Source organism: Acipenser ruthenus, chromosome 24 (assembly GCF_902713425.1).
Source record: "Acipenser ruthenus chromosome 24, fAciRut3.2 maternal haplotype, whole genome shotgun sequence".
Taxonomy (NCBI): domain Eukaryota; kingdom Metazoa; phylum Chordata; class Actinopteri; order Acipenseriformes; family Acipenseridae; genus Acipenser; species Acipenser ruthenus.
In genome coordinates, this window is record NC_081212.1 from 27,453,986 (window position 1) to 27,466,394 (window position 12,409).

At 37.7% G+C, this 12,409-nt stretch overlaps 1 protein-coding gene across 4 annotated transcripts; it reads left to right on the forward strand.

Annotated features, from left to right (window-relative positions):
• Positions 1 to 218: 218 nt before the first annotated feature.
• Positions 219 to 11,234, forward strand: LOC117429324 (kinesin-like protein KIF23). 4 transcript variants are annotated; one of them, XM_058999081.1, is made up of 24 exons: positions 219 to 502; positions 1,490 to 1,562; positions 1,654 to 1,782; positions 2,096 to 2,201; positions 2,359 to 2,495; positions 2,572 to 2,681; positions 2,866 to 3,036; positions 3,734 to 3,775; positions 4,293 to 4,405; positions 4,608 to 4,729; positions 5,089 to 5,191; positions 5,272 to 5,351; positions 5,445 to 5,564; positions 5,993 to 6,152; positions 6,256 to 6,423; positions 6,579 to 6,745; positions 6,920 to 7,093; positions 7,436 to 7,645; positions 7,973 to 8,248; positions 8,868 to 9,101; positions 9,565 to 9,656; positions 9,753 to 9,834; positions 10,233 to 10,303; positions 10,448 to 11,234. In XM_058999081.1, the coding sequence occupies exons 1-24, from the start codon at positions 489 to 491 to the stop codon at positions 10,461 to 10,463; spliced, it is 2,970 nt and encodes a 989-aa protein (XP_058855064.1). In that variant the 5' UTR covers positions 219 to 488; the 3' UTR covers positions 10,464 to 11,234. The 4 variants fall into 4 exon arrangements, with proteins under 4 accessions (XP_058855064.1, XP_058855061.1, XP_058855063.1 ...); XM_058999078.1 differs by lacking the exon at positions 7,973 to 8,248 and having other exon boundaries at positions 221 to 502; XM_058999080.1 differs by lacking the exons at positions 7,973 to 8,248; positions 8,868 to 9,101 and having other exon boundaries at positions 222 to 502.
• Positions 11,235 to 12,409: the final 1,175 nt, after the last annotated feature.

The window sequence follows — 12,409 nt, forward strand, 5'->3', positions numbered from 1 at the left end:
TCGTTAAACCTACTATCACAGAACATCCTACACAGCCTCAGCCAAGTTGCACGGTTTAGTTATTTCGCGTGCTAAACCGTGCAAAGTTGCACGGTTTAGCACGCGAAATAACTTTGAAGGGAGCCCCTAACTTCCCCGGTTATCGGGGCACCCTGGCACCGCACCCCTGTACTGTCTGTACTCCTTATAAGGTGTGTTCAGATGAGCAGGACTCCTCTCATTCCAGAGCCTCCTCAGCGCGCACCGCTGCGGGAATACCTCCTGTGGAATCGCACGATTGATGGGCAGCAAAAGCAGCCAACCACCAAGAGCTGTCGAACGCAACTTCCGGGAGGTATAACGTCATCCTCTTGGTGATTGGCGAGATTTGAAAAAATACTTTTGTCCTCGAACCGGAGGGAAAGTTTGAATCGGGGACTGAGTGAAGTGGAAGTGAAGCAGCTTGTTGATTTGGAGGAGTCTGAAAGGAAAACAACGCCGCGTTCGACATGATTAGACAGGCGTGAGTATTTATAAATGTACAGACACAGTACGCGCTGCTAATGTGGACGATACAAATACATCTGTAACGATGCTTCTCGAGTGATAAAGTGTGGCGCAGCTGACGTGAGCGTGTCCGGCCTGTGCATTGTGAGGGAATCGTTACCAAGGGAGTTTTAATTTAGTGTCGGGAGTGGCAATTAGTAGCGCAATATAAACCTTTACATAATAGATTGTAAAGCACACACTGTCGTTTAGTGGGCCTAAAAAACTAATATTCTACCAACTTTTGTATCAGTAAGCTCATTTGTTGTTCTGCCAGTTTGGAGTCGGACATGTTTGGGTTTAAGTTGCGTTTCTCATTAAAAAAACAAACAAACAAAGCAAGCTGTAACACGGCATTAAACAATTGTCCTTTGAAAATGGTACTGTATCGAACTCTGGTTGCAAACTTACAGTTTTCTGTTAAAATAAATCTATAAAGATTCTGCTCATGATTTATTCTAATTGTGCGAAAGGGAGTGTGGTGTCATAAGCAGGGACATGTAGGTACAGTATAACAAACTAAATGGAAACAAGTTTGTTCTTTGAAAAAGCAGACATCTTTATTTGTATTGATATATATTTGTATTTGTCCCGTGAGTACTGAGTACATTTCTAATGTGTGGTGTTAACATAAGTCCTGTGTAAACGTATAGAGAGATATTTATCTCGCGAACTATTTGTAATTCTGAACGACAGAATAATAAAAAAATATATATTATTAAAATTACTGGTATGCTATAGTCGATATCCTAACAAAATAACATTGTTTAAAATGAGGAAGTACGTAGTGCCAGTTGCAGGAATCTTATTGTGAAGTTTGTTTCCTAACTGGCCCTCATTTATAACAAAGTATTCAGATGCGAACACAAGCCACCACAACGTTTTGCAGTAGCTTAACTTTCCTCAAGTGGTGAGGTTATAATTTCTGATTTCCCTCCCTCCTCCTTCCCCCTCCCTCCTCCAGGAGGGGTAAAACACCCAGAAGAGCTGCCCTAAAGAAACCACCCAATAACAGCAACCTTAAAGATCCAGTTGGTGTAAGTTGATGAGAAAATATAATAAACAAATGTGTATTTTTTTTTTAAAGCCTTTAGTGTATTTATATTGTGAACTGTATGATTGATTCAGGTGTACTGCCGGGTCCGCCCGCTTGGCTCAGAGGACCAGGAATGCTGTATCGAGGTGATCAGCGAAACAACAATACAACTGCACCCTCCAGAAGGGAGCAAAGTTAACAGGAATGGAGAGTTCAAAGAGGTAACTGTATTTGCATCTTCAACTAGCACATGGTGAAGTGGAAGACAAACAAACAAACAAGCACAAATCCATCAGTTAATAATATGGTTCGAGTGGGACCGTTACTTTTATAATTTGGACTGCTGATCTTGGTCAAGCGTGACCTGTGCATAATGATTCGTATGGCTTAATGGTGATATTTGATTTGCCACACAATTGTTTTGCCTGCACTGGGAAAGGACAATATGGAGTGAGAGAGGTAACAGGAATAGGTTAACTTTGCAATGTTGTTGATTGTGTTGGACACAAATGTTTTTAACTTTAACTCTTGTAGACGCAGTATTCCTTCAAGAATGTGTTTGGTCTGAACATATCTCAGCTTGAACTGTTTGACAACGTGGCAAAACCGCTTGTTGATGATGTCATTCATTGTAAAAATGGTAAGGAGCTTGCAACATTATCTAAACTGGTTTGATGTTTAAAATAAATGCCGGCAGTGGAATAAAATACCATGTTGTCTGCCTGTTACTGCAAACCTATTGAAAGTTTAAATCTAGCAAGCCAAAGCATTTTCATTTTCATTACTGTTTCTTTTAGGTTTGCTTTTCACGTATGGTGTGACAGGCAGCGGGAAAACTCATACGATGACTGGCTCTCCTGGGGAAGGGGGTCTTCTTCCCCGCTCTTTGGATATGATTTTCAATAGTATAGGTCCTTATCAGGCAAAGCGATATGTAAGTACATTGGCAAGGATTACCTTTTATTTTAAAGGACAGTATAAATGAGATTTCTAATATGTTTCTGCTTTAGGTTTTCAAGCCAGATGACAAAAATGGCATGGAGATTCAGACTTCAGTTGATGCTTTGTTAGAAAGGCAAAAAAGAGAGAGCCAAACATCTGCACCCAAGACTCCTTCTAGGTAGGGTTAAGCCTTTGAATAGATTTTGGGGGAGTTGCACTTGTGCAGTGTTTGTTTTTCACCGGGTTGAATCTGGTTTGAATTCTATTGCATACACTGCACAGCACCGTAATTCATTGCTGATGGACGTAAACCTGTACTTTAAAAAATACTCCCACAACTTTAACATTTGTTTATATTCTAGGCAAAGGCCAGATCCAGAGTTTGCTGACATGATCAATGTAGAAGATACTTGCAAGGCAGAGGGTGTCGATGAAGACAGTGTCTACAGTGTTTTTGTTTCATACATAGAAATCTATAATAATTACATCTATGATCTCCTAGAGGAAGTCCCATATGATCCAATAAGGCCAAAGTAAGTACTAAACAATTATTCAGGGGATGTGCAAGTGTGTTTTCATGTACGCTGTGAGTGTCCTGGTTAAAACGTTCCAGTTATTTACACAAGTATCTACTGGGATGTTTTCGGTTACGGGTGTCTGTTTCTGCTTTGCACAGTGCTATTGTCGGTATCACCCCTGAAAGATAACATTCCTTGGATTTAGAATCAATCCATATAGTGGTGACAGAATAAAAACTACAATGAGAACAGTAGAACTGAAGTTAACTGACTAAAAGTTGTCTTAATTGGAAGCTTTTCTAGCCATTTTACAGTGCTATGTTAATGGTGAATTAGACTTTCAGCTTGTGTCGACAGCTGGAGTGCATTGTTGGTCAAATCTATCTCTTGTCTAGAGTAATTTGAGGAAGATATTTTATTGTAGCAAATGATAGGGCTTCATGTTTCCCAGAGGCTTTGTTCATGAAGGTATATACATATTTTTATGATATGTACAGGATTGTCATGTGGTCTTTCTGGCATATTACCTAAATGGTTAATTGCCCTTTTGCTGTTATCTTAATGAACATTTAGATCCTGTAATCTCAATAAGTTAACGCGAGCTCACAAAACATTAAACATTCATGAATTCTCACTTTGGGGGTGGAGGTACAAGTTTGCAAGTTTTAGAATAGATTGTTTAGCACTTAATTTACCCTATTTTCTTTATTAGGTGGAACGGGTGCGGCACTCCTGTGCGGAGCACTGAGTTCATGTACGTGGCCAGTGTGTGAACCTATAGCTGTAGAGAATAATAGCAGCTTGTGTTGACTTATTCCACTTTGCTGTCTCCTTTTTTCTTTTAATTGTTGCTTTTGTGCTTTTTGTGTATTGGTACAGTAGCTGTTGGCGCTCAAGCTTGACTCATAATTAGAATGACTTTGTATTGTGCTGTATAAAGCTTGCATAGAAATTACACTTTTCAATTGTACTGTGCAATTACAAGACGCTTACTTGCAGTTTGCTTTTGTTTTTACCCATCTGGCTGAAAGTGACACTTAAATTAAAACTGCTGAAGCGAAAGGCACGATTGACCTTGATCTGCATGTAATCCAGCTTTCACAATATGTTTCAAAAGAGGCACCTAAATGCTTTTGTAGCCTTCATTTTTTTTTTTTTTTTAAAGATGCCATTTCATTTGTACCCAGCTAGAAACATTAACCAAGTTTATGTTCACCTATTTGTATCTTCAGTGCAGTCTTGCTTCTCTAATTCTCCTATGCATTTTGCAGACCTCCTCAATCTAAAATTCTCAGGGAAGATCAAAACCATAATATGTATGTGGCTGGCTGTACAGAAGTAGAGGTGAAATCGACAGTAGAAGCATTTGAGGTTTTCTGGAAAGGTAGGCTGTTGCTGGAATTGGACGGATTCCTTATCCATTTTTTTATTGACGGTTGTATTGGTTTAATTTCAGTGTTTTTCAAATCTACAGTAGGGTGCTAGGACTACATTACTACTGTAGCACGTGATATATTTGTAGTAATGCTTTAGTTAATTTTATTTATTAAACACAAATGTCTAAACGCTCTTTCTGCTCTCTGCAGGTCAGAAGAAGAGGCGTATTGCCAACACTCAGTTAAACCGAGAATCCAGTCGTTCTCACAGTGTATTCATCATCAAACTGGCTCAAGCGCCTTTGGATGCAGATGGAGACAATGTTCTGCAGGTAGAAAGTTGAATAGTCTTTATTCTGGATAATGAAAATCCAGATTCTCCATCACATTTAAGTTGTTTAAACATACTTGATATATATATATATATATATATATATATATATATATATATATATATATATATATATATATATATATATATATATATAATATGGTAGAGTCTCTACAGCAATACAAAAATCTTTGAGCCAAACATTCCATTTTAATGGCTTACCAAAAAAGTTTCTGTCGGGACATTCATAGTCACACTCAACATTTTCTTCAAAAGGATCCTGCTGGTTTATGTGTGTGTGTATTCATATATGTATAATGAAAATAAATGTTTGATTAGCTCTGTATTTTTTGTTGTCAGGATAAAGATCAGATCAGTGTGAGTCAGCTTTGCCTGGTTGATCTGGCTGGAAGTGAAAGAACAAGCAGGACGCGAGCTGAAGGGAGCCGACTGCGAGAGGCAGGTGCGGTATTGGTAGCTTTTGATAATTGAATACCGGTATTGACATTTTCAGTGCTTTATGGCATCTTCTCTGTTTTATAGGGAACATAAACCAGTCCCTGATGACTCTTAGAACATGTATGGAAGTTTTAAGAGAGAACCAGATGTATGGAACAAATAAGGTTGGTAATGTAAGCAAATAAAAAATGTAATTTAACCAAAAAGTTGTTTTCAAAGCCAGGTTAAACTTTTTTTTTCAAATTTTTTTTTTGTAGATGGTACCGTACAGAGATTCTAAAGTGACTCATCTATTTAAGAACTATTTTGATGGGGAAGGAAAAGTGAGAATGATTGTTTGTGTCAATCCTAAAGCAGACGATTACGAAGAAACTATGGTAAGATTGGTGTGTTTGTTAGGTCACTGTCTTGCAGTTTGTAGTAATAGGATGACCAATTCAAATGGTTAAAGTAACGTAGTATGACTGCAAACGATACGACTACTCACCCACCTTATACAAAAATCTTTGCTTGTAAATCTTTTCCAATGATTTTTCCTTCAGTCTAATTTATACCCAAAACTAGATTTGAGTTTTCCTTTAATGTTTGTAACCCTTCATTTTCTGTTCTCTCCATCTATCTCCACATTGTTTCTGATGAGTGTAATTTCCCGTGTGTCGATTACTTTGGATTTTAACCCTATAATGCCATTAATCTGAACAGCCCTAATTAAAACACAAATACGATTTAAGAATGCAGCTACTCAACATGTCTAGTTGCTCCATTAGCTGGTGATGAGGTTTGTTTTCCTCCCTGTTTCTATTAGCTGGTGATGAGGTTTGCTGAGATGACTCAGGAAGTGGAAGTTGCCAGGCCTGTTGACAGGCCTATCTGTGGCCTCACGCCAGGGCGCAGGAACAGAAACCAAGCCTTCAAGGAAGAGTTGACACGCAAGCTGGAGGAGCGTGGAGGCCCAGTTAATGGAGGTAAAAATCAATTGAAGAAGTTTGTCAAATAGCATTGCAAAATGGTTTGTGTTAAGTGGTGGCATGAGAACTTCTTTTTTTTTCCCATCAATCAAATGTACAGATTTAGAAAACCCTTCAACCATTGAGATTCTTGTACAGAGCTTACCGCCTCTGCCTCCTTGTAATCTTGTGGATGTTAATGACGACCAAACCTTGCCCAGACTGATTGAATGCCTGGAGAAACGACACAGAATAAGGCAGATGATGATAGATGAGCTTGATAAAACAGGTGAGCAGGCCTATTTTTGCATAAGTTTAGTATTACAATATAATGTATTTTCTAAATGCGCTTGTTTGGGTTTTTTTTTGATTGGTTGAACTGGCAGTCTCCTAGACTTCTTTAGAGCTAATGCTGTATTTGACAGAAACTTGGTTATTTTGCAGCTGGGTCATTTAAATCTATGCTCCAGGAGTTTGATGGTACCCTAATGGCCAAGGACAACTTCATCCAGGAGCAGAGAGGAAAGCTGGGTGACAGGGATAGGATTATCACGGGACAGAAGTCTGAGGTTGATCGACTTGAGAAGAAGGTCAAAACACTGGAATATAAGGTATAACTTCTTATCTTCCTACTTTTATTGAAATCAATTTGATCCCTTTTTCAAGCACTGCATTTGCTTAGCAAAATATACAAATTAAGAGATGATAATAAAAAAAAATATTCACCTGCTGTATAAGACATGGTTATCTTGTAACACTAATTGAATGCTTGTTTGTTTTTTTAGATTGACATTTTGCAGAAAACAACTAATATTTATGAAGTGGATAAGCGTTCCTTACAACAAGAGTTGGAGACAAAGGACCAGAAATTGCAGCGAGAGTTATCAGATAAACGTCGAATGGAAGCAAGGATGCAAGGAGTGGTGTCTAATACAAAGATGAAATGGGAGAAGGAATGTGTAAGTGTAAACTTACTAGCATCCTGTAGTGCATGTGCTATTTAAGTAGGGGGAACTTCACTACTTCCAGCTGCATTTATCTACTACCTTTGAACCATAGGAGTCCTAAAAACAACTTTTTAAAATTTTACATCTGTGTTGATTTCTGGATGAGCTTGATTAGTATAGTGATTTGCAGTTGATTTTTTGGAAGTGGGTAATCAAAGTAATGCAATCATGTGCATAAATTAAAAAAACAGCCTGTTGTCTTCTGTTGTTCAATTAGAAGTATTCTGGTGATTTTATTATTTTTTTATTTTTACATTAATGTTCTGAATTCATTTACTGTTGCATTAACTCCAGGAGAGACGTGTGGCTGCGAAACAGATGGAGATGCAGAACAAATTGTGGGTGAAAGATGAAAAGCTGAAGCAGCTCAAAGCCATTGTAACTGAAAGCAAGAGCGAGAGACCAGAGCGACCAGAGAGATCTGAAAGGCCTGAAAAGCCAGAGAGACCATCCAGGGAGAAGGACATGGTTAAGAAAAGATCAGTGTCTCCGTCGCCTGTACCTGTACGTTGGTTTTTATACCGATTTTTGTCACCTTTTTGATACACAATGTTAGCAAAACCCTATTGTAACCTGTTTACTTATAATACAGATGAGGGGCAATTAAATCCCTGATCTCACCTATAATTTATTAAATTATTTTAAATTATGGGTTAACATTTTAAATATGGCATAGGGAGTAGGGCAAGAAGAAAAATGTTGAACTGCCTTTGCACTTGAAGCTTGGCACTTTTTATTGTCTGTGCACTGAGTTTCTACGTTTACTAACTGGGTCTCCTGTTTGTGCAGTGTCCTCATCATTTTGTTCCTCAGCTCCCCCTCCACAGCCAGGCTCCTGTCTCTTCCCCTCACCTGGTCAGGCGGGGCCAGCCTTCCTCCAGCAGTCTGTCGGTAGCCTCCTATATTGCAGAGTGGGAACAGAGAGTTCCCCAGGCTCCTAGACAAGTTTACGATTCACCTGATCATAGGACTAGACAGCAGGAGCTCACGGAATATAGGAATAACAGCAATCAGAACAGGAGGCAAGGCTTTTACAGGACAGGAGACTGTGAGGTTCCCATTCAACAGCACAGAGCTGTAGACTTAGAGGAAGACTGTTGCCACATGGTTAGTGGTGTAGGCATATGACATATCGTAGCATAGGTAGTTAGATTGCATTGGCTGTTGACTCCTCATGTCTTGATTTTTATACAGTAATGCTACTTATTAAAGTAATTGAGCAATAACACCCAACCTATTGGTCACCACAGATCGCCAATTGACCACCACAACAGTTTTGTTTGTCCCAAGCTCATGGCAATGGGTTAAATTTGACTAGTTGTACACTTAAATATAAAATCAACCTACCTACGCAGCCGAATAAAAGTAGTGTAAGAAAAAAAAAAATTAACTTGGGCTATTTCATATTCTATTTTAACATTACCTCTTTCTCCTTAACAAATCGATCTTTCTGCTTTCTCGTTAAAATAACCTGGATATCACTGAAGTCAAATAGCCAAGGTCAAATTAAAGGTTATTTTTAATGCTGTCTTTTCTATGGTTCTGCTCTAATCGGATGGGATTGAATCAGTAAATCCAAATACCTTGCATGATGTTTTCTAGGCCTGATCAGCAATGTGCTTTTTTTTTTTTTTTTTAAATGCTCATCTCTGTATGCGCTTGAACATAATTTAGTAGTTTTATAATATCTCATGATTTTGTTGCTTTACTGTTTTAATTTGTATAGAATGCACCACCAGTTCAGCCCCGACACAGGCGCTCACGCTCCGCGGGTGGGGAGAGATGGGTAGATCATAAACCAGCCAGTAATTTGGAGCTAGATACAGTCATGCAGCCACATGTACCCAATGCAATCAAGGTGTCAGTTCCCAATGAAAAAGCTTTGTCAAAATGTGACAAATACATGCTGACACACCAGGAGCTGGCATCGGATGGGGAGATTAAAACAAAACTTATTAAGGTAAAGGGTGTGTTTTTTTTTTATGTTGTGTGCTTCGATTTTTCTCCCTAAAGTAAAGCTCTGTTTAATACGTTAACGCTTCCAAAAAGTTACATTCTGTTGACGTTTGATAAAGATCATTTGTCTTTGGAATTGCAGTATGTGCATGTATGTTAATTTGTATTGTAGTATTTTTTTTTACGATTTGCTTAACTCAATTTGACATTAATAACTACTTGAGATGGAAGTCTTAGCAGTTGTGTTTAAAGTTTCAAATTTTGTACCAGTGATTTAATTTATTAATTTTTTTATGACACTTGGTTAAACTCAACAAATCCTAGATTTTAATACAATTCCAAACAAAATAGGATGCAGGAGACCAGTGGTACGTTTGGAAACGTTAGCAAATTATGACCATGTCCGTATCACTTCTGATTTGCAAGCCTTTTTTTTTTTTTTTTTTTTTTTTTTTCTTCTCTTTCAGGGAGAAGTGTTCAAGACAAGAGGGGGAGGACAATCGGTCCAGTTCACAGACATAGAAACATTAAAGCAGGAGTCCCCAACTTCTAGTACAAAGTTTGTATTCCTTTTGGGTGTATTGTGAAACATCTAAAAAAAAAATTACATAAAAATGTGTATATATTTTAATGAAATGTGTTCTTATTCCTCAAGCCGGAAAAGGAGGTCCTCTGGTAACGCCCCTGTGCAGCAGGAAGAAACCACAGAGAGTGAATGGACAGATGTTGAGACGAGGGTAAGTTCAGTGCTGCTTGATAAACCACACGGAGTGAATGGACAGGTGTAGAGACGAGGGTAAGTTCAGTGCTGCTTGGTAAACCACAGAGAGTGAATGGACAGATGTTGAGACGAGGGTAAGTTCAGTGCTGCTTGATAAACCACACGGAGTGAATGGACAGGTGTAGAGACGAGGGTAAGTTCAGTGCTGCTTGGTAAACCACAGAGAGTGAATGGACAGGTGTAGAGACGAGGGTAAGTTCAGTGCTGCTTGGTAAACCACAGAGAGTGAATGGACAGGTGTAGAGACGAGGGTAAGTTCAGTGCTGCTTGGTAAACATGTTGCTATATCAGGTAAGAATCTAATATGAAATGTTCTGTTGAAACAGTTTTAGCCCTAACTTTGTTTTTCTTCAGTGTTCTGTAGCTGTAGAGATGAGGGCAGGTTCTAATCTTGGACCTGGATACCAGCACCATGGCCAGCCTAAGTAAGTTTGTTTGGTTATTGAGACTTATCGTTTAACTCAGAGCATAATACACTGCCTTTTTTTTGTTTTGTTTTTTGTGGCATTGTTCAGTTTCTAAATTAAAATATTTAAATGTGTGTGTTTTTTTTTTCCTCTTCCCTGCAGGCGCAGAAAGCCCTAATGGAGACCTTTTTATTTTTATTTTTGTGTTTTTATTCTTTCTCGCTGCCTTCAAAAGGACAAAGCCAAATGTTTGATTTTAAATCATGATGAACAGTGTTATCTGTGTTTGTATTTTTTGGCTAAGTTTACACATCCCAAATGAACACAAACCTCTGAAGTAAATAATGCTTTTTTTAACTTGTGCACACCATTTATTTAGTTGCATATAACTTGTACAGTCTGTCCCTGAGATGGCTCTCCTTTTCATGTGCGCCTATATATGTATATGTATGAATAATTTTACAGTCTGTTAAAATAGGTGCAAGAATTCAGTTAGTAAAACATGCTGTTTCTGGTGTACTATTACTCCTGCAGTCTTTTTATTGCAGAAGTAATTCTGTACCAGGTGATCTACAGGCTTTATAAAAACATCAATACATTTTTAGAAGAAAGTTTAGAAACTTCACTTTTTCCTTGTCTTTTTGATTTAATGTTGAACACTAAGTTTTTTTTTTTTTCATTCTAATTTCCCTTAAGATGCTGCTATTTATTATGCTTTAAAAAGCACTTTAGTTTTTTTTTTTTTAAGCATTTCATATTCCCATACAGTTTTCTGTTTATGCTGCAGACATACTATGGTATGAGTAAAATCCATGGTCCAGAGCTATTTTGGCTGCATTTTATACAATTGCATAAATACTAGGGACTGGTACCATCTTGTAAATGTGGTTCTGTTAATGTTCGAAAGTGAGAGAATTTAATGTCTGCAATAAATAAGTAGTTTGGTCCATTTTTTTTGTTTTTTATTTAAATGTAATTATGGACCGACCAATCATTTTTGAATGTGTGTCCAGAAAAAAAATCAGAAACCAAAATGAAAGTTAACTGCTTCCACAGAGCTGCTGGGTGTGTTGAGCTTTCATCTGTCACTGCAAATTACATTAGTGATGTCATTTAGCTTCCCTTGTGTTGGTTCATTTATTTATTTTAAGACCACCTATACCTGTGTGGGCTAACATTAGCATGGTTTATCTGAATTCTAGGACAAATCCAGGTGAAATAAGCTATGGTATGTAAATAAATAAACCAACTAAAACCACAACCTTGGAGTGCTGAATGAGATCAATTTTCCCAGGTTTTAGCTCAAGCTTGGCTGTGTGTGTATATATAGAATAATAGATGGGCTTCAGTGAGTTACAGGAAAATAATTTCATCGAGGGTTTCTTTGACGTCGTAAATTACGAGACTGAAGGTTGAGTAATTTATAAACTGTCACAGAAACCGGAGATGGAATTATTTTCCTGTAACTCACTAGAGGCCCATCTATTATTTTTTTATAATACATGGATACTCTTGTGATGCTAATATTAAAGAAGACGAGGTTCAGCAGTACCGTTAGTTTTTTTTTTTTTTTTAAACTTAGTGTTTCAGTGCTGTACAGGCGTTCTGTGTCGTCATCCGTTTTCTGAGATACAGATGTACCAGCTTTTTTTTTTTTTTTTATAATCTCATTTTGTTGATCATTAATTAACATTTCAGTACTGTGGGTGTTGTCAAGTGATTGAAAACGAGACATTTTTTGTTTGAATTGAAAAGTGATGGTCTCAGAGTCGAATGGGTCAAAGTTCAAGTATATTTTCCTCTAGAGGAATAATCACTTTTTGACGTCAGTACTGTGGTATTATGCTATATATATATATATATATATATATATATATTAATATATATATATATATATATAAATAAATATAAAAACTAGCTAGCTAGCTAGCTCCCACTTTACTGTTGGGTTAGTTGACATTCCTGTGGGATCCTGGGTTATGTCTGTTCATTATTCTTCTCCTGGTTTACTTTACCACATTGAGTCAGCACTGTTTATGCTGAAAAGATTTCTTAAGACTCCGCTAAGCACACAATTTGCTCTGCTAACAAACCTTGGCTTTTTATGTGGGCACCTCTGTTTGC